Source organism: Pongo pygmaeus, chromosome 12 (assembly GCF_028885625.2).
Source record: "Pongo pygmaeus isolate AG05252 chromosome 12, NHGRI_mPonPyg2-v2.0_pri, whole genome shotgun sequence".
NCBI lineage: Eukaryota > Metazoa > Chordata > Mammalia > Primates > Hominidae > Pongo > Pongo pygmaeus.
In genome coordinates this window covers 52,851,745-52,879,707 of record NC_072385.2, presented here as the reverse complement: position 1 = coordinate 52,879,707, position 27,963 = coordinate 52,851,745, and the positions used below count along the sequence as shown (strand labels likewise).

General features: G+C 37.6%; 1 protein-coding gene across 13 annotated transcripts in view; it reads left to right on the top strand.

The window, feature by feature from the left end:
* The window catches only part of CTNNA2 (catenin alpha 2), a 1,147,855-nt gene that overhangs the window by 1,046,928 nt on the left and 72,964 nt on the right, over positions 1–27,963 (top strand). For all 13 annotated transcript variants that reach the window (XM_054474847.1, XM_054474848.1, XM_054474846.1 and 10 more), the window contains 2 exons: positions 8,487–8,687; positions 26,425–26,576. In XM_054474847.1, coding sequence (XP_054330822.1) covers positions 8,487–8,687; positions 26,425–26,576 — 353 coding nt within the window. The remainder of the gene's footprint in view (positions 1–8,486; positions 8,688–26,424; positions 26,577–27,963) is intronic.

Here is a 27,963-nt window from a genome sequence, read left to right as displayed (position 1 = left end):
CTGTAGATTTGATGGATAATCAAAAAGCCAGCTTTTCAGTGATGGGGGCAAGCCAAGGCAGATGGGAACATTGATGTAACATGCAGCCTGTGACTAGAATTTACCTTATTCTCTGCTGCTTGATTTAATTCTTATCAAAATGCTATAAAATAGGTACTAGTAATTCTAGGTTTTGTTTTAAGAAAACTAAGTCATTGAGAGGGTAGGGTGCCAGAGATGGTATGAAAATCCAGATCATCCTCTTTTCAGAAACTGTATAATTCTCAATATGTCAAGATAGAAAGGAAATTTCCTGTGGTCTTGCTGCTTTCATTTCAGCTTCCCTTTTCCACCTCTGGCATTCTCATTCCAATCTCTAATTCCTTTCAGAAACCTGTCTTGTTTTTTATTCCAAAGGTCTTTGTCTTTGATGACTTGTCAAAGCAACAATTCATTTAAATATCACCATATCTAGAGCTTAGCTGATAAAAGAACTCAATATGTTGTCATTTCCGCCTTTTTTTTTTTTTTTTTTTGAGATGGAGTTTCGCTCTTGTTGCCCAGGCTGGAGTGCAATGGCGCCATCTTGGCTCACAGCAACTTCCACCTCCTGGGTTCAAGCTGTTTTCCTGCCTCAGCCTCCAGAGTAGCTGGGATTACAGGCATGAGCCACTATGCCTGGCTAATTTTGTATTTGTGGTAGTAGAGACGGGGTTTCTCCATGTTGGTCAGGCTGGTCTCAAACTCCAGACCTCAGGTGATTCGCTCGCCTTGGCCTCCCAAAGTGCTGGGATTACAGGAGTGAGCCACCGCACCCGGCCCATTTCTACTTTTTCATTTTTATTTTTTGCTTAGTTGATAGCTGAGTCCTAATCTTGTAAAAGATACCTCCACAAAATGAATCTCTCATAAGGTATTTGGAAATTGCTTAGATAGGTATGTTGGTAATTTGGGTGATGGGGAATAGAAAGGTGGCCACTGATGCTAATCTTTATAGTATATGGTCAGTTTTTTTCCAGGATAACTATGGTGCTCCAAATAGGAGCCCTTTCCAACCAGCCTCAGATCACAGAGCCATCCTGACAGCCCCTGGAAATCTTCTGCATCCCCTTCTACCTTCAAATCAATAGGAAACACCTATACCTTGCCGTTTTCAGAGAGGAATCATTTCAGAACTTACAACTTTTCCAACGTATTCTTTAAATGCATGTATAAAAATTTCTGAGGGTGGGGACAAGCAAGGTGAGGCGGTCTTATCTCAGACTTTTTCAACAGGGCAAAGCTTTTCTTAATTTTCCTCCCCTGAGCCCTGCCTCTTTGCTCCCATTTCTCCTTGCCATTCCTTTGTGCATCTCATTATTACCAGCAACAAGAAAAGGCTTTGGCTTCTGCTGATAACACTGTGCAGTCCAACTCCAGTGGTACAAGTGCCATGGCATGCCATGGCAGGAAAATGAACAGGCGCTGTCAGAGAGCCAGCTTGGCAGGGCCTGCTGGAGCATGCCTTTGGAGTTGACAATCAGAGGCAGCAGGCACCTTTCCACAGACCGGGTTTGACAAATAATGATACAGCCCACTTTGTCCTGCTGGTAGCCTGTGGACACAGCCCAATAGCTAGGGAAACTACTTCTCATCTTCTCTCTGAGCTAGAGTCAAACATTTACATAAGTAAATTGCAAGTTTGGCCCAAGAGATATTTCGAAATGGCATTAATGATATTTTATGTATCAGTTTCTTCTTAGGGGAATATCTCTTTGGGCAGGAAACTCTATTTAAAAAAACAATAAAAACAGATCTTTGTTTTTAAAAGACTGTAGTTTTTTTTTTTTTTTTAATGCTTCCCTAGTTTCTGTATCTGATATTAAATTTGTCCATATGAAATGCAACAAGTTTGGGGAGCAATGGTGCTAGCTATTAACATTACAAGAGCAAAACCAATTTTCAGATGTGGCCTATGCAGATAAAAAAGTGAAATGACAGTGTTATAACAGTCAAACTTTTTCCCACTTTGGAAAACCTACAATTTTTAATAGTGTTTTAAAATAAGCATCTTGGCATTAATCATGTGACAGTTTAATTCTTGGATTTGGCTCACAAAGTAGTAGGAAGCTAAGATCTGAAAAAGCTATTAACTTGATCTCATAATGCCCAAGAGTTTTGGTTTTTAACTTTTCCTTATTTTTTTTTAACTCCACAGTCTTAAGTTTGTTTTCTTTTAAAAATTCACAGTGAACTTTATTGTTTTGAATCTATAGCCTTATGGTTACAATAGTCAAATAGTTTGGTCATCACTGATTTTTTTCCATAACAAAATTATATCATTTCTAAAATAGTAATGTTGCCAAATGTAAGGAAGTTTACAATAAAATATGTTGCAATCAAATGTTTCATGACACGTTTAAATACCACACTTTATATTAGAGTGTGCCACCCAAACATTGCAGTTTTTCGCAGCAATGGAATAATCTCTAGAATACTTTTGCCTTTTATTACTATTTTCATCTCTTTTCCTTTCTAGTTGCCACATTCCTCTCTCTTTACTTTATGAATTCTTTGTTTTCAAAATACCTCAGAATAAAAGTATATAATTGATCGCCCCTTCTCAATGGGCATGTTCATTCAGTGTCTCTCTTTTGATTGCCTGCTGCCTATAGGCCACTGTCAGGAATGCGAATATGAATGAAGAGTGTATTCTGCCTTTAAATAATTGACCGCCCTCCTTGATATATACTAGATTAGCCTGCTTACTAACTGTTAAGTCCTAGACCTGAAGGCACAGGGTATAGGGGTGGGGAAGTTATTACAGGGAGTTCAAAAATCCATATATACACCAAGTATGGTCTTCTGACCAAAAAGTTCATGTTCATGTCTATGTAAACAGGTATGGCTTTTTTCCAAACACAGGCAAACCTCGAATGTATTGCCAGTTCTGTTCCAACTACTGCAGTAAAATGTCAATTGCAATAAGGTGAATCGTGCAAATTTTTTTGGATTCCCAGTGCATATAATAAGTTATGTTTACAGTGCAGTGTAGTCCATTAACTGTGTAGTAGGATTATGTTTAAAAAGTATACACACCTTTATTTAGAAATACTTCATTTCTAAAAAATGCTAAAGATCATTCTGAGCCTTCAGCCAGCCATAATCTCTTTGATGGCAGGGGGGGTTTCCTTGATGTTGATCAGAGTGGTGGTTCCTGTGTGGTTCCTGAAGGCTGGCGTGGCTGTGGCAATTTCTTGAAGTAAGATAACAATGAAGTTTGCTGCATTGATTGACTATTCCTTTACAAAAGATTTATCTGTAGCATGTGATATGCTGTTTGACAGCACTTTATCCGCAGTAGAACTTCTTTCAAATTGGAGTCAATCCTCTCAAACTCTGCTTTATCCACTACATTTATATAATATTTTAAATCCTTTGTTGTCATTTCAACAATGTTCACACTATCATAGCTAGGGATAGATTACATCTCAAGAAGCCGCTTTGCTCATACATAAGAAGCAATTCCTCATCCATGAAGTTTGATCATGACCTTGCAGATTCAGTCACATCTTTAGGCTCCACTTCTAATTCTAGTTCTCTTGCTATTTCCACTAGATACGCACTTTCTTCCTCCACTGAAGTCTTGAACCCTTCAAAGTCGACTATGAGGGTTGGGATCAACTTTTTCCAAACTCCTGTTAATGTTAATATTTTGACTTTCTCCGGTGAATCAATCATGGATGTTCTTAGTGGCAAATAGGATAGCGAATTCTTTCCAGAAGGCCTTTAATTTACTTTGCCCAGATCCATCAGGAGAATCACTATCTATTGCAGCTATAGCCTTAAAAAATGAATTTTCTAAATAATAAGACTTGAAAGTCAAAATGACTCCTTGATACATCTGCTGCAGCATAGATGTGTTAGCAAGCAGGAAAGCACTATTAATCTCTGTGTATATCTCCATCAGAGCTCTTGGGTGACCAGGTGCATTTTCAATGAGCAATAACATTTTGAAAAGAATTATTTTTATTCTGAACAGTAGGTTTCAAGAGTGGACTTGAAATATTCAGTAAACCGTGCTATAAACAGATGTGCTGTCTTCAGTCTTTGTTGTTCCATTTATAGAGCACAGGCAGAGTAGATTTAGCATAATTCTTAGGGCCCTAGGATTTGCAAAGTGTTAAATGAGCATTGGGTTCAACCTAAAAATCAACTGTATTAGCTGCTGATAAGAGAGTCAGCCTGTCCTTTGAAGCCAGTCATTGACTTCTCTCCAGCTATGAAAGTTGTAAATAGCACCTTCTTCCAGTTGAAGGCTGTCTTGTCAACATTGAAAACTTGTTGTTTGCCCCCTTAATCAATGATCTTAGCTAGATCTTTAGGATAACTTGCCACAGGTTCTGTCTACATCAGCACTTGCACTTTTATGTTATGGAGATGAATTCTTTCTTAAACATCATGAACCAACCTCTACTAGCTTCCAGCTTTGCTTCTGCAGCTTCCTTACCTCTCTCATCCTTCACATAATTAAAGAGCATTGGGGTCTTGGTCAAGATTGGGCTTTGGCTTAAAGGAATGCTGTGGCTGATATGATCTTCTATTTAGACCACTCAGACTTTCTCCATATTAGCAATAAGGCTGCTTCATTTTTTTATCTGGGTGTTCATTGGAGTAGCACTTTTAATTTCTTTCAAGAACTTTTTCTTGTACTTACAAGTTGGCTGTTTGGCCTCTCTTGACTTGTGACATGTCTTCCTCACTAAGCTTAATCATTTCTAGCTTTTGATTTCAAGTGAGAAATGTGTGACCCTTCCTTTCACTTGAATACTTAAAGGTCATTGTAGGGTTGTTAATAGACCTAATTTTAATATTGTTGTGTCTCAGGGAATAAGAAGCTTGAGAAGAGGGAGAGAGATGGCAAACGGCCATCTTGGTGGAGCAGGCAGAACACGCCCGACATTTATTGTTTGCCTTCTTATGTGGACATGGTTCCTGATGCCCCAAAACAATTGCAATAGTGACAAAGATCACTGATCACAGATCATCAAAACAATAATGAAAAAATGTGAAATATTGCAACAATTGCAAAACTGTGACACAGAGACAGGAAATGAGCACACGCTGTTGGAACAATGGTACCAACAGACTTGCTTGAGGCAGAGTTGCAACAAACCTTCAATTTCTATTTGGGGAAGGAAAAAAACCAAAAAAAACCACCAATCCGTGATACACAATAAAACAAGACATGCCTGTAGATTGTTTTTAATAAAATACAAATCTATTTGAAAACATTCTGAACCGTAGTAGCTTTTACATGTCTACCATCCATCAATATAACTACTATCATGAAGAAACTGTGACTCATTTTTTCATAAAAAGGGACCTGAATTGGAGAAGGTTGAAAAACACTGAGTAAACTGTAATTATATGTTGCTTAACGACAGGCATACGTTCTGGGAAATGCATCGTTGGGCAATTTCATCATTGTGTGAACATCATATACTGTATTTACACACCTAGATGGTATTGCTTACTGCATACCTACACTATATGGTATAACCTATTACTTTTAGGCTACAAACTTGTACAGCATGTTACTGTACTGAATACTGTAAGCAATTTGAATACAATAGTAAGTTTTGTGTATCTAAACATGTATAAATATTTTAAAAGTATGGTAAAAATATGACATAATCTTATGGGACTGCCTTCAAGTATGTGGTCTGTTATTGACTGAAATGATTTATGTTGCATAACTATATCTTAAAATTTTAAAAATTTATTTATAAAAATCAGTCAATTAGGCCGGGCCTGGTGGCTCATGCCTGTAATCCCAGCACTTTGGGAGACGAGGCAGGCCGATCATTTGAGGTCAGGAGTTCAAGAGCAGCCTGACCAACATGGTGAAATATTGTCTCTACTAAAAAGACAAAAAAAAAAATCCAGGTGTGATGGTGCATGCCTGTAATCCCATCTACTTGGGAGGCTGAGGCAGGAGAATCTTTTGAACTTGGCAGACTGAGGTTGTAGTGAGCTGGGATCACGTCACTGCACTCCAGCCTGGGCGACAGAGGGAGACTCCGTCTCAAAAAAATAAAATAAAATAAAATTAGTCAATTAGTAAATTATAAAACTAATACTTTGTTTGTACAACATTATTAACCTGACTATGTAACAAATTTGTTGATGATTTGAGTAATTAATAGCAATGTTTTTGTTATGGATTTCTATCCTGTGCTGGTTTATTTTAAATAGGTATAATAATACCTATAAAAACATATTTCTTGCCTCTTAAATTAGTTGCATATTTCTACTTTTGGATAGTCCTATTAAAAAATGTGTTTTCATTTTAACATATTGGGTCATGAATAGGTTTCTTAGAATTTAAAAACAAACTTATTAACTCCAGAAAGATTAGTATCTAATATAATCAACAGACATCTCACTATTTTTTACTCAACCCCAAAGTACCATTTCTAAACTCTGCACCGAAACTTTGTCCATTCTTATATTACTGTTATTCAAAGAAAATAGCAGCTGGATGTGTGATTTTGACACAAATCCTTTTCTAGTTACTTACTCTCAAGGGCCAGGACATATTTTAATTGTCTTAAGAAATTCCACAGGACAGGAAGAGAAGCTGCTTTTAATCAAAGTTTTACATTTAGAATTCTCTATCAATATTCATTGGAGTAAACATTTCTCTCAGATGTCCTTTTAGGTATATACTGTTCACATGTTTAATCATGTTTTCATTAAAATGTCATGTCTCAAGAAAATGTCATGATTTGGGAAGTACTATTTTTTGTGAGTTTTAGAAATCGAAATACTAAAATTTAAACATTTCATTATCTTTCTATTCTAATTTATAGTTGAAATTAAAGAACTGGAGAATGTAGAAATCAGCAGTTTATAATGGTTTGAGTGAAGAAATCACACTGTATGCAGTCAAAATGGATGTTCTTTATGAAAAGTCAGTTATAACTTACAATTTTCTATCCTGTGTCCTAAAAATATAAATTTTCTTTCTAATTGCTTAGTTTAGTGAAAATAGGGGAGATCGGTAGTGGAGACTAGGATTTGCTAGATACTCTCCTTTCTTTCCTTCTTTAGGAAATTTAAAATCAGAACTAGCCCTAAAAGCTTCTTAAAGAGGTAATATTTTATTTTAACTATTTATGAACTGTTGGTTGGATTTGGCAGTTATAATTTTAAAATATTGACAGGTTACTTGAGACTTTAAAGATATATTTATCAACAGCACATATTTTTTATGTGTTCATGTCTTGGAAAATACCATAAACTGTGTTGCTTATAATCAATAGGAATTTATGTCTCATGGTTCTGGAGGCTGGGAAGTCCAAGACAAAGGACTCTGCTTTCTCATAGTCTTCTCACTGGAACCTTGCATGGTAGAAAGAGGGAGGGATCTCTGAGGTCTGTTTTATAAGGACACTGATTCCATTCCTTAAGATTCTGTCCTCATAACACAATCACCTCCCAAAATCTGCACCTCTTAATACTACCCCTTTGGGAGTTAGAATTTTAACATATGAATTTTAAGGGAATACAAACATGCAGTTTATTAGTTTGTGTGTGTGCATGTATGTGTGTGTCCAGCTTATTTACAAAGAGCACTAAACTTTTTGAACATTTCCTTAGAATTCTGCTTCTAAAGAATGCACAAGGAATAGAATTACAGATCTCACACTGGACATGAAAAATACAAAATTACACACTTATTAAAACTGCAAGGGAATAAATAATGTGTTTTCTCTATGCCGTTAGAGTGAAGCCTCCCCTCCTGCCTGCTTGATTTCTACTTTGGGCAATCATATGAAAGTTATGCAGAACTTGACTATAATCTGAGGGAACCAGCCACAAGACTGGATTGTATTTTAATTGTGGGAAACTGATCATCTTCACCTAATCAGTTTTGCCATTGCATATACCATGTGCATGACATAATTTTAAATGACCAACTGCGTGATATTTATTTTTCCTCAAATGTTTTCATAATGAAAACATGATTAAACAAACATGTGCCCAAAGCTTTGACTCTGGTTTTATTTGTGGACATTTATACTTGGTCAGATTGACTTCATGTTGGCTGCTCCAACTTCTAAAAGGCCCTGTCCTGTGTAAGTATCAAACTTCGAAACAAAGGAAGGGATATTCTTTAAGTCAGTGGTCCTCAGAATGTTGTCTTCAAACCAGTGGCATTAGCATCACCTGGGAACTTGATAGAAACTCAATTTCTTGGGCTCTACCCCAGACTTACTGAATTGGAAACTCTAGGAGTGGCACCTAGCAATCTATGTGATGCTACCAGCCCTCTGGCTGATGCTCAGGTTTGAGAACCACTATTGTAATTATAAACTATGTCCTTTACATGCAATTTTAGTATTATTAGGCGTGCATTGAGATGTGTCCAAGGCAAGGGCTCATGAGAGTTGAATCAATTTTAATTGGTTAAGTTCTGAGTTACGTAAAGTCATCTAAATGTGTATGTGTCCTCTCCACAGAAAATCACATCTTGGAGGATGTGAACAAGTGTGTGATAGCCCTCCAAGAGGGTGATGTGGACACTCTGGACCGGACTGCAGGGGCCATCAGGGGCCGGGCAGCTCGAGTCATACATATCATCAATGCTGAGATGGAGAACTATGAAGCTGGAGTTTATACTGAGAAGGTGCTGGAAGCTACAAAATTGCTTTCTGAAACAGGTAAGCATGGGTATTAGGTCTGGCCAAAATGTTAACGCCTTGATTAGTTTCTATAACTGAATAAATCTGTTTCATTGATTTCTGTAGGCCTTTATGCTTCTAAATTGCACAAAATCATGGAATGGGTGGAGTACTTGAGTGTTCTGTTTGTTTTTTGCGTTTGAATTTGAATAATATTAGGAGAATGACAGTTTTACTGCTTTGCATGCATATAATTCTTTATACTTTTCATATAGATCATTTGATTCTCCCAAACAATAAGATTTTTCTGCTTACTTAATTATCTCCAATTATGAATGAGATAATTTTATGATTTGAGAAAATTATGGTTTGAATTGGTTAAGAGACTGGAATGAGGTCACAAGGTTAGAAAATAGTGCAGATGTGATAAGAACTTGGAATCTGTAATTTAACCTTTTCTTCATTTATTGCTTGAGAGGATAGGACCTTAAGGAAGAACTCTGAACAGCCAGTGGAAAGCGTAAAGGTTCTAGATAGTGAGTGAATATGATGTGCTGAAAGAAAGGTGGTGGCTGCTGACAAAGAGTTAGGCTTTCAGCATATTCCCTTTCTTTCTAGGAAAGCTTTACATGCCCTTCTTCAGGTACATGTGGCTGCTCACAGGACTCACTGCTGTGGTAAGACATGGTTACTTATGGAAGCTTGTCAGAGCTTGCAGATGCATTGGGGTAAAAAAAAAAATGCTTCCACTGAATTAGAACAATCTACAACTCTGGAGAATATATAAGACTGGCCTGTTTTTAGTAGTTCTCTCCTCTTGATCAATGTCTTTTTGCTTCCTCAGGCCTTGTATATTTGTATATATGAGATGAGATATATAGTTCAAGGAATGAGAGGAAACTAGGGAATAGAAAAAGAGAATGTAAGTCCACATTGGATAAGGTTGTTAATGAATAATGAATTGGTGCATATATATGCACAGAAGGGCCTCTCCCCTCAAACCCTAAGGGGGATCTTCATGGGTTTGCCTATGAGCTTTGGATGCCACTAGGCATTTTTAAAATAGCCATCTCTGAAAGGTCAGATATAGCCGTGTTCCAAGTTCTGCATGATGAGATACGTTGGTAGAAATATGTTGCTTTTTATGGGGAAAAGATTATTTACAAAGAGTTCTGTAGGTATTTGTTAGCCTGGAATAGCAAGTAAAACACAATACATAAACACAGGTATTGGTCATTCTCTTTGAAATATAAGCAGAAACAGAATAGTGTGGTATCATGTTATAAAGAGCACATCTAGAGATTGTTGCCCTTGGAACATCCTTACAGACTTAGAATGAGAAATAATAACAAAAATAATGACAAGATATAACTGCATTTGAATTAGCTGAGAGTCAGCACTGCTTTCTTTCACATAAGCTTGCCCTTTACATTCAGCTGAGCAACACAAAGCAAGCCATACAATATTTCTTTCCTCACTTGGAAGAGTTATAAAAAGGTATTTTTTTTTCTAATTCTCCAAATTAAGGACTTTTTCATTAGTAACCTTTAGGGAGACCATCTTACATTTCTGTGGCTTTCAGTTCCTAGCCCATCAGCTCTATTCTTGTACAAAGTCTCAGTTTCATGTGAGATATCTGACAGAGTAACACTCCCTTGGGTCTGTCACTAGATAAATAATACCAGAGAAGTGTTGAAGACCTAGAGACAGGACTCAGTTCCTGCCCACTCATGACTGGTGGGAAGGACACTGGTGGCAGATGAAAGATACAGAGCATATTGCCAATTTTCATGTGACTTTCTACCCACAGATAACTCAGGCACTGTTCAAATGACATTTTAGAACTTTTTCTTATTGTATCTTGGACGGCTTTGACAACAGGAGTGCTGCTTACTAGGTCAAAATCTAAAGGCAAGGACAATTGCTTAGTTGATTGTAATATTTTAACATAATTTTCACCCAAAGTCTTGATATGTAAATAATGTTCTGGTTGATTTTTCTACTTTTAAAAAAAACAAATAGTCGTTCATCCTGGATTGTTGTTGCTAATCAAGATTTTTGCTCTTACTTGTTCTGAGTTTTTACAATTTTTATCCTAGCTTGCAATGATTGAGCACTCTGGGGGCTTAACTAAAGGCACCTTTCTTATTTTGATGCCCATTCCTAATTGAATACGGTAGATGAGCAGGACATTTAAATTCTACTTTTCAGGATCAATTGAAGTTAACTAGGAAAGTAACCAGGCAGAGACTGAAACAGACAGCTTATATATAACTTTAATTGAAAATATAGGAATAAGTGGCAAGGAAAAGTGGGTGTCAGTGGACTAAGAGCTAGAATACAAAGGTATACAATTTCTTTGGTATTTGTCCCCAATTGTTCTTCTCTTTCTGAAACAGGAATAATGTTATTATTTTGTGAATAACTAGGTTGCCGAAGAAGTGACAGAAAAAAACTTCAGCTGTTAACTCACTGATTGCTAATGAGAATTGCTGGGGAATGTGCTTGCATAGAGTAGACACATGGAGTTTGAGGATGACCACAGGATCAGTTCTGTAATTATGGTTGTACAAAGTTTTGTTGGGGGGTGTGTGTGTGTGTGTCTAAAGTGATTTACTTCTAATGTCATTGTGTGTCTGTGCTAAGGAGACATAAGATATATGTCCTCAAAATAGAAACCCTGTGCATGTCCCTGATGCCAAATTATCTCCCTTTTGCTTAGTTTTGTTTCTGACTTAAACAATTTTAGAGCCACGTTGAATTGGCCACTTTTCTATATGAATCTATCAGATTTTGTCATGAGAGTACATTGTAGGGTGAAAGAGGGTGGCAGTGGGAAAAAAGGGAAAAATGCCAAGAGGAAAGATAAGGGGAAAGAAGACAAAATGTCATGATTTTTGTTGTTGTTGTTGTTGCCACACCTACTAGGTTCCCTCACTGAGTGACTGGAAAATTGAGAGATACCCAAAGAGTGATAACACATCTGTGGTTTATTTTCCATGAATTATTTTCTTTCCTTAGTAAAGACAGTGCTTTGCTTAAGAGTGCTTCTTGTCTTGATATGAATGCTGAGTTAAATTTAAGAAAATTTTGTAGATTATTAGTATGCTAAGAATTATAGGGTAGCATTATGTACAAATTTACCTGTTCATTTTCTATAAAACAATCTAGGCTGATGAAAACACAATAAATTGGATCTACAGCAGACCCATTAAATACTTACATGGCATATTTGATAGGCTCTTCAGTAAAAACTGAATTATAACAAATTGCCAACAGCTTGGCAGTAAGTACACGCTTGACCAGACCCATCTTCATAGATCTCGTTTACAAAGTCGGGTTGCTGCAGGAGGCTGAGAAGGGGTGAAAGCACATTCAGTGATATCATATTTAGATATGCATACAGTAGCTCATTCTTCACTGAATGGATTATATTGAAATGTCATTTTTGTAAATTTGATAGCTGACTCAAGTTTGTGGCCATGTGAGCATGACTAGGTTAAAAGATCTGTGAGATTCTGCCAGACATTTTTTCTTCAGAGGAAACAATAGACCAAAAAAAAAAAACAAAAAAAAGAAAAAAGCATATTTTGAAAAGGGTTCTATGTTATGGAGCACTCTGTATGCAGAGATTAAAATTCCATTATTTTGGAAAATACGTGGGCCAAGCAGATGGTATAATTTTTACTTCCATGCTCTATAACCTAAAGTTTTATACAAATGGGAAGGTTTTCCTTTTTACAACATTTCTATATATTTTTGCTTAGAAAGTATAAAAGGACCAGCAAATAGAAAGCATCCAAGCTGGAAATCTTATTGAGAGGGTACATTTGGGCCAGGACAACGCAGTAGAATGAATCCAAGGTTAGGATTCAGAAGAACTAAGTTACTTGACTGCTACCAACTAACTGTGACCTTAAACAAATCAGTTAGTGCCTCTGGGACTCGTTAATTTCCTGTATTGCCCAATGTTTTGTCATTCAAGAATGGGTCGGTATTAATTGTGTAATATATGCATCACTGTTTCTGGCTTCCTGGTGACTGCACTTGGCATAAGTAATTATTGCCCATGAGTCCCCTGTATAAACCCTCTGCACCATCTGGACGAGGGCCTTCATTATTCTCCAGGCAAAACATATCCATGCTGCTCCCTCTGTCTTCCCTGCAAGGTTCTTCATCTCCTCCTCCTCCTGCTTTACATCTGTTTATTGAGATTCTCCTTTAAAATATAGCTCTAGTCTCAGTTGGAGACCACAGAAAACTATTAGTCTTTTGACATTTAGTATGGTATGTCCTCTTCAGTGTAAATGACTGTGCTTACAACAGGATTGTCTGTTTTTAGAGGCAAGTGTTTCTATAGGTACCCACAGCCTAGAATGGTGTTTTCAGTAACACATTTAATACGTATGTATTGATTAAATGAATACCAAAAATGAGAACATTACACTTTTTTCTTTTTTTTCTGTAGAAAATTTGTCTACCAGCAGCCTCAGGTTTGCAGCTCAAGATCAATTTCTGTGTATCAATGGGAAATCATCTGATTGGCCTTTTGGCCTATGCTTCCTTCGGTTGGACTGATTTCTGTTGCTAGTGGAATAGAGTTTTATGATTGGACAGGTCTGAGTGACCTGCCTATCTCTCTGGCTGGAATATGGGGGGCTGGAGTATGAGACTGATGTCAGAAGAAGGTGGTAGGGGCAGCTTATTGGGAAGACAAACTATTAAGTATTAGAGATAGGAAGGACTATCCAGAGTCTAAGTTACTTCGGCATGACTAATTTTAAGTCGGAAGTGTAGGATGAGAAAGAAGCCTCATCCAGTAAAGAGCCCTTAAATAGATAACGTATAATTTGTCTCAATGTCTTTTTTATATGACTAAAACCTATATACTCTAAGTATTGTAGAAATCTGATAAGTTTTTGAAGATCTATATAATTTTTCCTAAAAGCAAATGCAAGGTTTGGGGCTCAGAGAACAAACGTTACTTTGCACAGTAAGCATGTCAGTTTCCCATGTTCCATTCCCGCTCTTGGAGCAATGTGATGAGGGCAGATGGATTCTGCACATACGGTGGAGGTCTGTGCTACAGGTGGGGAACCACACAATTATGAATCTAGGAGCTGATTTAGAAATTGGTGCTCCTCCTGAGGGCAGGAAAGAAACACTTCCTCTCTTTTTTTTTTTTTTTTTGAGATGAAGTTTTGCTCTTGTTGCCCAGGCCTGGAGTGCAATGGCACAGTCTCGGCTCACTGCAACCTCTGCCTCCCGGGTTCAAGTGATTTTATTGCCTCAGCTTCCCAAGTAGCTGTGATTACAGGGAGTCGCCACCACGCCTGGCTAATTTTTTTTTTTTTTTTTTTTTTGTATTTTCAGTAGAGACAGGGTTTCACCGTGTTGGCCAGGCTGATCTCAAACCCCTGACCTCAGGTGATCTGCCTACCTCGGCCTCTCAAAGTGCTGGGATTACAGGCGTGAACCACCGCGCCCAGCCACGTTTTCTCTTTTATGTAAACAAATTCTGTCCAGGGGGTACCCAAGTGGTTAAAAACTTTTGGAATATAAATGCATAGTTCCTAGTTTTATCCCTCTTTTGAAATGTAAACATATCTCTGGAGAAGCTAAGCCTATAAATCTCTCTCCAGGTTATTTCACTATCTTAGGACTGTTGACCTTTGAACCAGGTTACCAGTATTTTTGTTCGGAAAGGGTTGACCATGCAGAAACATGAAAATATTTTCTATACACTGGTGTGTTTGTAAATGATGTGTTCTCCACAATTCAGACATGTTGAGCTCTCTCAGTGTAAGAGGCTGAAGAACCACCTCAGAAAATATGACCATAACCAGGTAGCTTACAATATAGAAATGTAAATGATTCCTCATCAAAAGAAAAGTTGCTTGACCTCTCTCATAAGATAAATGCAAATTAAAAACTATGCCGAGAAACCATTACCCATCGGAATGCCAAAGATCCAAAAGTTGTATAATGTACTCTGTTGTCAAGGATGAGGAAAAGTCGTCTCATATTTTGCTTGTAGGTGTGCAAAATGGAGGAAATTTGACATCTTCTATCAAAAGAACATATTTAAAATTTGGAAAGCAATCTCACTTTTAAAAATCTGTTCTTCAGATGTACTGGCAAAAAATATAAAAACATATGCACAAGGTTATTTATTATAAGATTGTAGGCTAGAAACAACACAAATATCTAGCTTTTAGGGCACTGGTTGAATAAATTATGGTCTAATCACACAGTGGAGTATTATGCAGCTATAAAACAGAATGGGGAATAACTATACAATCTCTGACTATATTTTTAGGTTAAAAAATGAGGTGAAAAAAGTATGTATAACATGTTCCATTTATTTTCAAAAGTAAATTATATAACACAGGAAGAGAAAGTAAGATACAAAATTTTATTCTAACAATAAAACCCTTAACGTGAAGATGGAGATGGGGTAGGGTAAACATAGGAAGATTCACAATTGCATGTGTGTATAGGCCATAAATTTGGGGTGACACAGCAGAACAAACAGCACTTCTCTAGTGCCTGTTTGTCAAAGTACAACCAAAAAAAAAAACACGAATCTGCAGTTGTTCATGGATTCAGAATCCTGGGAACTGGAGAGTACATGTGCTTCTTTGTCACTTCAAGGACATCAGAAACCAGCATCTGTGGTAATGGCAGTGTAGTAAATTAGGGGCCTACATATTGTGTCTAGCGGAGTCAGTGCTGGTGTCCGCTGGAATTGGTGGCCTGGATGCTCTAATTGTGCACAACTGAGGCTGTAGTAATGTCCCGTCACCCAGATTCTCTGATGGAGGGGAAACTGCCACATCAGTGATAGGTGTTTGAATCAGAGGAAGAATATGCTAACAGCCACTCATTTGGAAGCACATGTGGTACATCCTTGGAGTATTCCAGAAATAGTTTTGGTAAAGAAAAAATGGGAAGCTTTGCATGTAGCCGGAGGGTCTGAAATAACAAGTGAACAAAAGAACGAAACAAGTACTGTATATGGCCAGAGTAGCCTCCAAATGACCTCCTTGCCAAATTTTAAATTTGGTTTGTAGAGACAGGTCTTGCTATACTGGCCAGACTGGTCTCCAACTCCTAGCCTCATGTGATTCTTCCACCTCAGTCTCCCAAAATGCTGGGATTACAGGCATGAGGCCATCCCACTTGGCTCCTGGTTTGCCTTTCTATATTTTACCTTTCCTCTAATTCTACCTGATTTCTTCCTTGTCAGTGAAGTCGCCTTTCTAACCAGACCAGACAAGCCCACTCTTCTGTGTACCTGTTACTCTTATTATCTGTGTTACTCATTTGGAACCTACCATATACTGCCCAATATTTCATACTCTTGTTACCCACTTTTCTACTTATGTTTATATCTGTCCTAATGTTTATATCTGTCCTCTGTCCATCTTAGTACCTGAGGCATGTGTGTATGTATTGACTTTTTGCATGTTTTTGTTAAATTTTAACCTCTTAAGATCTGAGTCTACCTCTCCATTACCTGCAGCTTTAATTAAGAGTTGAAACTCAAAGATGTTATTAATATAAATGAGTAACATAATGACACAGTTACCTTATTCTGGGGGATTAAACCCTCCTTAAATTGCATACTTAATGAACAAGATAAGAATCTTTTAAGTTATGTGCAATAAATTTTTAGCAAGTACTTTATTACATCTTAATGCAATCTAAGTATTTAAACATCACAGATGCCAAATTAGACTGTATTTATTAAGCTAGGTTTTGACAAACACTAAGCTAAATAAGGCATCATGCTCATGCTCGATACTTTATTCGTTCCTTAAGTTTCAGAATTAAATGTGCCATCCTTTTAAGTTATAAACCATTTGTGATTATTTTTGAAATGCTTATTTTAAAATAGAAGAAAACTTTCCAAGCAAGCATTTTCTTTCCTCAGGAAAAGGAATTTGTGTCTAGACAAGAGCAGATGGATGCTCCCTGATTCTTTTAGGGTAGTTGTCGTGAATGGAATTTAGAGTTTTTTTTTTTTTTTTACCCCCTTCTTCTAGGCAGTCCTTTTTCATCTTTTATCAGACAGTTCAGCTCATGGGTTATGTATTGCCTTCTGGAACTTAAATTTGATTTATGTTTGAAATATACATTTATAATTTTCCCAACATGAATTTATGGAAATGGCAGCCTTTAGAAACTCCCACAAAGGTGGGATGATTGACTGTGATGAAAGAAAGTCCAAGAATGTATGCAGGAAGAATTGGGACTGGCCAAGATGATGATAGTTGTCTGGAGAGGTAGAAACAGCTGACAAATAGCAGCGAATAGGGAGCAGATTAAGCCAGGGTACTGTTGTTCTTGCTCCTGGATTCCAATTTTCAACTTCTAACCTGATGTCTCAAGACAGAAGGGAAGCTAGTATATCATTGGTCAAGGCAGAGGAAGATTGAAATTTAGAGAAAGTATGTAAGGTTTATTTCTACATTGCCTCTGCCACATTTTAAAAAAGCATTTGAAGACACTTAAGATTTAAATTCAATCAAGTGATGTAAATTAAATAATTAAAGTAGTGTAAATATGAGATAGAAGGGAAATAGTTTCAAGAGAATATTGGATGAAACTGGGTGGCTGATTAGAAACTGTTTCAACTGGGCTAGGCAAGCTGAGTTTGAATTGTTTTGTTTTTATTTTTTGGAAGTTACTACTTTGTTGGTAAAGCCTTTCAAAAACTTTCTTTCCTCATGGATCTGGGGAGGTCATAATGGAACACAGTGTTTAACACTGGCCTTCTTGGCAAGCAAGATAAAAAGCAAAGTTCTAGGAGCAAGTTTATCAAATCTTGTCCTGAGGGCAGATTTCACAGGAAATTCCTTATTAAAAATGCAACACTGTCACCAGGATGATACGGGGCTGCTGAGGGGAGAGAAGGGCATAGAACTGGGGAAGCTCAGTTTGCAAAACAAATTGTACCAACTTCCCAGTTTTCAGATTCACCACTAATTGGTGTGCTGTGTCCCATTATGCTCACCTTTTTTTTTTTTCCATGGTGAATCGTATGGTTGTACCTCCAAGTTCTTTCCAAAAGAGACTAGGTGATTTTGCCTGGTAGAAACAAACAGTGTGCGCATGGGTAAATGCAGACAGTCATGGTGCGAAGACAGCCCCAAGAAGCATTTACTGTGGCTCTTTCCTGTGCTAGGCAGTGTGGTAATCATCTGACATGCATCCTACTTGTTTGTAAGTGCCTCCAAGGCATTACGTATTTGTGTTATTTACCACTCGATTCCCCGGTGCCTAGAGTACTGCTTAGATTTGCATATAAAATTTAGTAATAAACTTGTTGAATGTATTTCTGATCTTTATGTAAACCCTGAAGGGCAATGATCATTATTTCTGTTTTATACTGAGTAAACTGAGGCTTAAATTAGTTTAATAACGTGTAAAATTAAATATCAAGATTCATTTACACATTTTTCTGGAACCAATAAATATACTTGAAATGTAGATCAAGCATCGTTGTTACAATTAAACAGAAATTTTCATGTGTCCTGCTAGCTATTTTTTTAATCAATATTTTTACTTAGGGCATAGCTATTTTTACTGATAGTTTTACTTATGGCATAGCATACTACATTAGTTATATATTTCTGTGTAACAAATTACCCCCAAATTTAACTTGCCACGTGGGCTTTTCTTTAGAGCAGCTTACAACATGGCAACTGTCTTCTATCAGAGTTAAGTAACCAAGTTAGTAAGAAAACAGAAGCCAGCATCATTTTTCATTTCATAAGTGGCATCCCATCTTTTTTTGCCATATTCTGTTGGTTAGAAGTGAGTTACTAGTTCCAGCTCACATTCAAGGTTGAGGGGATTACACAAAGGCATGAATATCAGGAGAAGAGGAATCACTGGGGGCCCTCTCAGAGGCATCTATCACACATGCATATTTGCAGATACATGAGGATAGGAGAGACCATAAAGGTAATGAATGGCATAACTGGATAAAACAGTCCTAGGGTATGTGGACAAATCCCACAACATGGACTTAATAGGGACATATTCAAATGCTGGTATAATAGCCCTATTACCTTGTGCAGTGGCATTTAGAGCACAAAAGATCCACTGAGGCAAAGTGAAGCCATGCAGTATGTGGACAGGAGGGGGACAGAGGAATAACAGAGCTAGATCGTGGAGAAGGAAGGGCCTAGATTCATTCAAGGTGATTGGAGAAGTGGGTTGGAGTCAAAGAGAACAGATAAGAGTTGGGGAATGGTACATAGACAAAGCTGGTACATAATTCAAAGATCAGTGCGCATGCCAAAGGGAATAAGAAACTAATGGCATCATCAGGAAAAGTTCTATTTGACTTAGGTTTAGAGATTCAAACATTAATTGAAGAAGCTCTTTAGCCTGTGGTGTCAGAAGTCATAACCAAGATTCGAGTGCATGTGTGTAAAATTAGGGGTGGAAGTGAAAGCTCTGAACAGTGTATGAACCCTTAGCCAAGGGCTTTAATGAGATTCCGGCCACCCTTGTACCTCCTAGGGAAGGCACACACCTATAAATACACATAGAAATAAAATAGTCACTATTTGTGAAGTAGACATATAGATCCATTTGCCTAGTAGGTATTGCTCCCACCCAAACATCTCTAAAAAGATTCTGAGCTGAGGATTTTTAAAGTCCCCCGTGGAGGGGTGAATTGGGGGAATACTTAAAGACCTTCTATTAACTTAATTTATGATCATGACATTCGTTACTAAAATCACTAATATAAAATGGTGGCCAGCTTCTATGATTTGTCCTCTGTTCTTAAGTGGAACTAAAGGGAGAGATGTGTTACGGCTTCAGTTTGGGGTAGTTTCTACTTCTACACTGACTGTGAATTGGAACTTCAGACTCGGTCTTCTTTTTTTTATTATTTTATTTTATTATTATTATACTTTAAGTTTTAGGGTTCATGTGCACAATGTGCAGGTTAGTTACATATGTATACATGTGCCATGCTGGTGTGCTGCACCCATTAACTCGTCATTCAACTGATTATGCTTCATGGATGTGTGGAATCGTCAAGGCACACCCAGTGCCTTATAAATGCCAGTCAGAGTCCCCTTTGGGCAACTTTAGGGCTCTGGTAGTTTATATCACAGTCTCTTTTACCCTTTTTTTCCCTCTCTTCTGTCATCTAATTAGGGGCCACCTGAATAATCCCTTAGCAGTGTCTGACAGGAACCATTGTTGGGAAAGAATACTTTACCTGTAGAAATAACATCAAACACCACTTACCTGGTATAGGGGACACTGGAATGGCCCCACAGTAATCCTCCAAATTAATATTTTCTGGCTCCAATTACTCTGATCTTTCCCTAATCTTTACCGAATTCCAACTGTTACAGTAGAGGCTCAGTGACTGTCTGTGATGGGGGGAGGATATTGTACTAATTCCTGCACTGGAATTAGCTGCAATTCCATCCCTGTTGTGATATTTTATTTTATTTTTAGATTCCTTTCAATGCTCTTTTTTTTTTATTTTGTGTTAACAGTTACTAAACTGTTTATCTCTCTCGAACAGGGGCTTTGTCTATTTTCTTTTCTCTATGCTCCATAATAAAATTTGTGCAAGAAACACACTCAGAGTGTGTTGGATGACTGCATCACCACAGTTGGGTGACCCCTGTGCATGCAGATGTGCTTGACTGGCCTTGGTGAACTAGTTGAAAATAGGATTATGAATCTTTCTTTCTCAATGGTGATGCTCCTTCTGAAGAAGCAGAGTCCTGAAAGAATCCTGAGCTCAGGTTTCTGAAAGGTCCCTACAGACCAAACCCAGAATGCCCACTAATCACTTGTTAAATGATTCATGATACTCTTTAATAAAATTACTGAACCAATGCTAAATGATGGGCAGAAAAAGAGAGACTTGGTATGTGAAATGTGACGCTACTCATTTTGTCCCTGAAATACTGTATGACAAAGGAGTTCTTCATCTTAATTTTCCCCATTTATTCCTGTCCTACTCTTTTACTTCTTTTCCTTCTCTACCCAGCTGGATAGATTGTCTGTGCTAGAAGCAGGACAAGGGTTTAAATGCGAAGAATGAAGCAGAGATGGTCTCCGCCGGAAGGCGACTCATGTGTGAAACAGCTGACATACGGAAATACCAATGAACTAGCCTAATACAGTATACCGAGTGCTGTAATGGTGTGTGTGTGTGTGTGTGTGTGTGTGTGTGTGTGTGAGATTAGGTTGCTATAAAATTACAGAGAATTGTAGAGAACTGTCTACTATGGATTCTGAGGATTAAAGAAAGCTTCACAATGGCAATTAGTTCTACACTGGAGATTGAAGATTGAGGAGGAGTTCACCTGGGCCAATGACAAGTATGTACATTTCAGTATGAGAGAATAAATCATTCATGGATATGTTGCTATGGGTCCATTTCATATTTGGAGATATTGAAGTAATTCTGTCTAATTGGAACGTTTGAGAATATGTGGTAATGAGGGGTGAGACAGAAAGACACAAGAACCATATAGGCAGATAACAGATGCTTTTTGTGTTTGTTTCTTGATAAAGAGGTTTTATAGTTCTCTCTGTAGTATAGGGAATCATTGGAATGCTTAAAGCAGGGGCAAGGACCTTTTATATACCTGAGGGTAGCGAGGTTACCTGGCTGTTCATCTCCACTACCTTTGGTTGACCTTGGATTTTGCCCTTTGGGTTGTCAGCAGTCCTAGTTGAATATTTAACACAACTTCTCATTCATTTAACTGACTCACACTGTGTTCTGAAACTTCACCCCTGACGTGTCTCAGGAGAATTTATTCCAGAATTTTCTCACCTCTGGTTTAGGATCTCGATCAACACTAGAATGATGCGACGTTGATTTTTATATGCATACTTAACTCTGATTTCATTACTCCTAGAATGTCATCGTTTTGTGGCCTAGTGTGTGCGCTGCATACAGAAATATAGCTAGAATTTGAAAGTTTATCTCTGAATTTGATCACCCTTTCAAACAAAAGCTATTAAGAACAAATCAGCATTTCTGATAAATAACTGTAAAGTGGAGCCTACAGTTTTTGGATGTAATTCAGAAAGCAGAAAGAAGCTTCTATTTATATTCTTATATTAAAAACTGTTAATACACAATGTGTGCATCACAAAGGCAATGCTGCATTTTGTCCTAATTAGTGAGAAGCAGAAGTAGCATCATATTTGAGGAAGTTTGAAACTTTTTCTGTCTCAGTATTACTTTTGGGGTATTTAGTTTTTTTTTTTTTGAGATGGAGTCTCGCTCTGTTGCCCAGGCTGGAGTGCAGTGGCGCCATCTCGGCTCACTGCAAGCTCTGCCTCCCAGGTTCAAGCCATTCTCCTGCCTCAGCCTCCCAAGTAGCTGGGACTACAGGCACCCGCCACCATACCCAGCTACTTTTTTCTATTTTTAGTAGAGATGGGGTTTCACTGTGTTACCCAGGATGGTCTTGATCTCCTGACCTCGTGATCCACCCTCCTCGGCCTCCCAAAGTGCTGGGATTACAGGCATGAGCCACGGCGCCCAGCCTAGTTTTTTTTAGACATTACCAAAGTATTAGAAAAATTAATAGTCAAACTAACATCTTAGGTTCTTTCAAGATGGGTCATTGTTCTGTGAACTTTTGTTTTTATGTCTCATCACTCTCTGTTTTGAGATGAAGTCTTGCTCTGTTGCCCAGGCTGAAGTTCAGTGGTGTGATCTCGGTTCACTGCAACCTCTGCCTCCTGGGTTCAAGCGATTCTCATGCCTCAGCCTCTCGAGTAGCTGGGATTACAGGCACCCGCCACCATGCCTGGCTAAGTTTTGTATTTTTAGTAGAGGTGGGGTTTCACCATGTTGCTCAGGCTATTCTTGAACTCCTGACCTCAGGTGATCCACCCACCTCGGCTTCCCAAAGTGCTGGAATTACACGTGTGAGCCACCGTGCCCAGCCTCATCACTCTTAAAGGCAGAATAGGATAAGACCAAATGAGCAAAGAGCAGCAATGTGGAGACCAGGGATACTGGTGATTAAAGAACAGTAGCAGTTGACCAATCCCTAAATAAATATTGAATGTGCTTAGGATTGGTCTCAGAGAAAGAGTTTCTTAAGGGTCAGACCCAGAAAAACACTGACTTATGGTAAGAAAAAAATAGATGTCTTGTCAGTTACAGTAAATATAATGAATTGAATGAGTTCGAGTTTTATGTTTTACTGGCCAAGGAATATAATAAGATGGTTTAAATATTGAGGCTCAATTGCACTCTGAGCCCCTATTTTAAAAATAAAGAACTTGCACCCTCTCCCCTATTGTTTTTTTTTTCCTTGAAAGGTCGATGGTATTTCTGTTCCAATCTCTTCATAAAAATTCATTGTTTCTGCCACTTCTGACAATCCCAGGTCAATAACACTGTTGTTTATACCAAAGTCCTACCATCCAAATCTCACTAGAGAGATAATGTATGCCATGCTGGTGCAAATAGAATCCTCTTCTCCAAACTAGGTGTCACAGCATTACTAGATGTATTCTGAGTTGCAGAGCATCCCCTATGAAAACAGGCCATTTAGGCTTTAGCTTTCTTCTCTCTCCCTTGGGTGCAGTATCAGGCCAGGATGTGGTTTTAGCAAGATGGCAAAAACCGCAATTATTTTTGCACCAACCTAATAGCATGTCACCTTCTACATTGTCCTCCTCCCCATCTCTTCCTCAGGGTGACCTTGCACAAACAAAGCAACACTATAACCTTTCTCACCCCTTTATATTCGAGAAGGTCTTCATGCAAATAGAGGTGTGTTCATGCAGGTTGGGGTCTGAGTGGTGGGCATTTTCCCACTCAGCTTCTTAGTTGGCAGTTACTAAGACAGAATATTAAGTGTTTGATCACAGTCACAATTTCTGAGGGACTTCCCCACTTAATGATATTCACATTGGTTTCTATCATGTTGTGGGCCATGTGATAGAACTTTATTTTTTCAGAGCTCAGTTCTATAAGAAGTACAACCTTGAGAATAATTTGATTTCTTTTTAAACGTGAATTATGAAAAGATCCAAAGATACAAAAAGAACAGAGACTAATATAACAAATGTCTCTCCTTCCATCTCAAAGGTAACTACTACATTTAAAGTGGTATGTATCCTTTTAGAACATGTAAGAACATATACAAATATATATGTTTAAATTATGCAGAGTTTTCATTTGTGTATTTAAAAATTTTTCACAAATGATGTTTCCTTTCCTACTCAAACGATATTGTTTTTCCCACTCAAACTTTGACCTCAGGGCTTATTCACTTTAATATATTGACTGTCCCCTGACTCACATCCCTAAGTCTGTTTTATCCCACCCAGATGTATTGTCTGTGGATCTGCAATGAGCATATCAAAGTGGTTCCTGAGTTGGAGGATTCAGAATAGGGCTGGAGTAGATACTGTTGACAGAGCTCCCTTAAAGCAGTTATTTTCATTCTCAGGTTTTGTATAATTTTCTTCTTAACTCTTTGAATATATAACCTAGCAGGAAACAACTGTAACCATAGAGACACAAAAACATTTTTGTGACTCCAATGTACAATTACTTACCCCTCCTAATCAGTATCTCTTTCGAAGTTAATATTTGGCCAAGCCCCTAGAGAATGCCCCAAATCACAGGGAGTGGATTTTACTAGATTTTGTCAAAGCACTTGCCGAAATAATGTGTAACCATTGTGCTCGCATCTGTAGTAGAAGGGTACCATTGTGTCTGCATGCTCAATATGATTAATACTATGCTTTAATTTGTTTACCTATGCCGATAAGTATGAAATTACATCTCATTGTTTGCATTATTTCTCTGATTATGGGTGAAGTCTCACTGTGTATTTATCAGCAATATGGATTGCTTTTCTGTGAACTGAGTGTACTAATTATTTGTCAGTTTTTAATATTTTTCCTTATTGATTTCTGGGATTAGTCTATTTGTTTTATGTACATGTAGGAGCACTAATTCTTTATCAGTTATACCCATAGGGATAAACAGTTTTATGCCTCTGAAAGCTACTTTGTAGTATTACATAGAACTATAACATCACTGATGGTCATACTCATGGCAACGTAGACATCATGGAATGGCATTAATATAACTCAGTTTAAGAAAGAGGGAACTTGTAATTGTATTTAAGAAGATACTTATTCTCAAATTCTAATATATACAAAGATAATTTCATGTTCACTATTGAGTCATTTAAAAAAGTTTATTCCCAACACAAATGAATAACTCAAATTGTCTGAGTTTAATGCAGTGGTTTTTAGAAATATAGTTTTATTTGATTCATATTTGTGGCAGTACAGCTTAATATTTCCCAAATTCTTTTATCTAAATATAGCTTAAAAGCCCAAATGAAAAATTCAAGTAATATAGAGAACCAATTATAGTAATTCATCCATAGAAGGAGATTTCCCCACGCATGCTGTGATTTCGATAATTTCTACTAAAGTGTGGGCACACAGTTTTCCTCTAACCCTGCTGTCTTCCCCTCCTTTTTTAAGTCTATCTTTTCCTGGTAGAAATACATTTTTCCAGGAATGTTTTATCTTGAATACTCTGACCCTAGAGAGTAAAGTAATTTAGCAGAATTTCTCACACAGGGATCAAAATGGATATTAAAGTATCCACAGAGGGTGAAAGTGAGTATAAAGACGAATCAGGCATGAAAGTTCAGGAATGGAAACAGATGAATGATGTTTCTATTTTATCATCCTTGTAAATAAAACGAATATGCTTTTGGCTTTCATTTACTATACAAATTGATTGTTTACAGGATAATAGCTGAGAAAATTGAATTATAATTTTTGAGAATCAGTGAATCAGCAGCATCTTTTGAGAAGTTAGTGGAGGTATTCCAGACACTCTGCTGAGTTTACTTTCCACAAATCTCTAGGGTGTGTGCAGGATCCCTGTGAAAAGAACGAAGTGTCAGCATTTTAGAAATTCATATACGTATCCTCTTTCACATCCAGGTGGTCCTGGTAAGATGGAACACTTTATCTTTGAGCCCATTGGTCTTCTCTTTCCATAGGCCTTTCTGCTGAAATGTGCTGTGTCTGTCTCCCTCTTTTCTATTACACAGTCCTTCCCCATCTTCCCTTGCTCCACCCTCCCCTCCCCCATGTCGCAAGTCCTGCATTTCTGACAAAAGTGGGAAGGGTTGTATCATTTCATCCACACTGATTGTGAAGCCATTTGGGTTAAGGTCTGCTACTCACCAGCTATGACTGTAACATCCGATATTAGTTAAATATTTATTGGTACTTCCAAAGGGCCAGATTCCACCCAAAACTTTTTTGCATTATCCCACTGAATCATGAAGTAGGATTTTATTATATTTTATAGACAAAGAAACAGGTTAAAACGTGGCCAAGGATTTGCAGTAACCAGTAACCAGCAGTAACCAGCAGAAATACAACTCAGTTTGGGGTTAGGGTAACATGAACACTATATTCACACACTACACCACACTACACCACACTACTGTGGGCAGGTTTCAAAAACTTTCTCTTTTGCAAACCATCACCATGCATAGAATAACAATTGGGAAAGTTTCCTTTCCCTGCTGCCGAGGTAACTGTCATAAAGACTACTAAATTGGGCTCACTTCAAACTGGACAGATGAGTGTCTTTGCTCCACTTAACTTTTAGAATGCCCGAGGACCTGCCACTTTGCCCAAGAGCTGGAATAAGAGGTAGTGAGAGAAAAATTGCCTAATCCTCTGCTTTTTATTTTTAACCCAGTGATGCCACGCTTTGCTGAACAAGTAGAGGTTGCCATTGAAGCCCTGAGTGCCAACGTTCCTCAACCATTTGAGGAGAATGAGTTCATCGATGCCTCTCGCCTGGTGTATGATGGCGTTCGGGACATCAGAAAGGCTGTGCTGATGATCAGGGTATGTGAGGCCTCTGTAGCTCAGAGTGGGTCAGATCTCCTAGTAGGAAACTAAAGAGCTAACTGTCTTATTTGTTATTTATTTTGTAATTACGGAGTTTAACTTGGTAAGCCGTTTGGCTCCTTATTAGTCAGACAAGGTGAGCTTTATACTTATGAAGGGATGAGTAATATCAACGAGCTCAAGTGAGCACCAAGTATTCTGAAGGGCAACACCCTGCCTACTTCTTGCAGGTATTATTTCCTCAGTTTCATACAACCTTTAGGCATACCCCTGCTATTTTCCATTTGTACCTCTTGCTAACACTCTTCCCATCAGGATCCAAAGACCATGGGCTGGAAAGAAATGAAGATTACACTGCATAGTAGTGTTTATAATAACACATAATAATAACAGTTATTATCATGCAACTATGAAGTGATACATAATTACATTCTCTTTGTATAAAAATAATTCAGACATTATAAATAAGGCTGGATAGCCTAACATCAAACCTCTTATTACCCATTCCACTATCTTCCCATCTTCAGACTTCTCTTGTTAGGTAGGTGTGTCTTCCAAAATGTTGTCTAAATGATTAATATATATATTCACAGGCATAGAAAATATATATTTTAGTTGATTTAAAAACTCATACAGTATCATTTGCAACTTTCTTTGTTCACCCACAAGGCACATTCACATATGTCTGTTAAGACATCTAGCTATCCTCATTTTATTTAACTGCTGTATAATCCATTATTAGATGACTTTTTTCCCCTTATCTTACCAGCAGTTTAGCATAGTAATGTCCAAACATATTTATTGGCCACACAATAATCTTTGTTTCTTCAAATATACTGCATATGCAAAAGCACATTTATTGCTATTATGTTTGAAGCAGAGGTGGGGCTTGTGCAGTTCTAATACCAAAAGCATGCTGTCCAGTAGAATGGTATCCACACTTGTAACTTAAAATATTCTAGTAAACACACTACAAAAGCAAAAAGAAAAAGATGAAATTAATTATAATTTTAAAAATATATTTTATTTAACCAAATGTATCCAAAATATCATTTCCTGGCACACTATGGTGTTTTGTTTGGCACAGAGCCTAAATCTTTCTCTCTCTCTCTTTCTGTGTGTGTGTGTGTGTGCGCATGTATGTGTGTGTAAGTGAGGGAGAGACAGATGACTAGAAATATGGGAGGGGGACAGAGAAAAGAGATATAAGAATTGGAAGAGAGGGCAAGGAAAAATAGTCAGCCTTTTAGGCCCATAACAAATTAAATCATTTTTGTACTAACTTGTGAAATAAAGTAATAGACCATGAGAGTTATATTTTCAAAGCGTTTGGTACTAAATCCCACTGTAATCGTTAAGATATATTCCCTCTTTTGCCATTTTT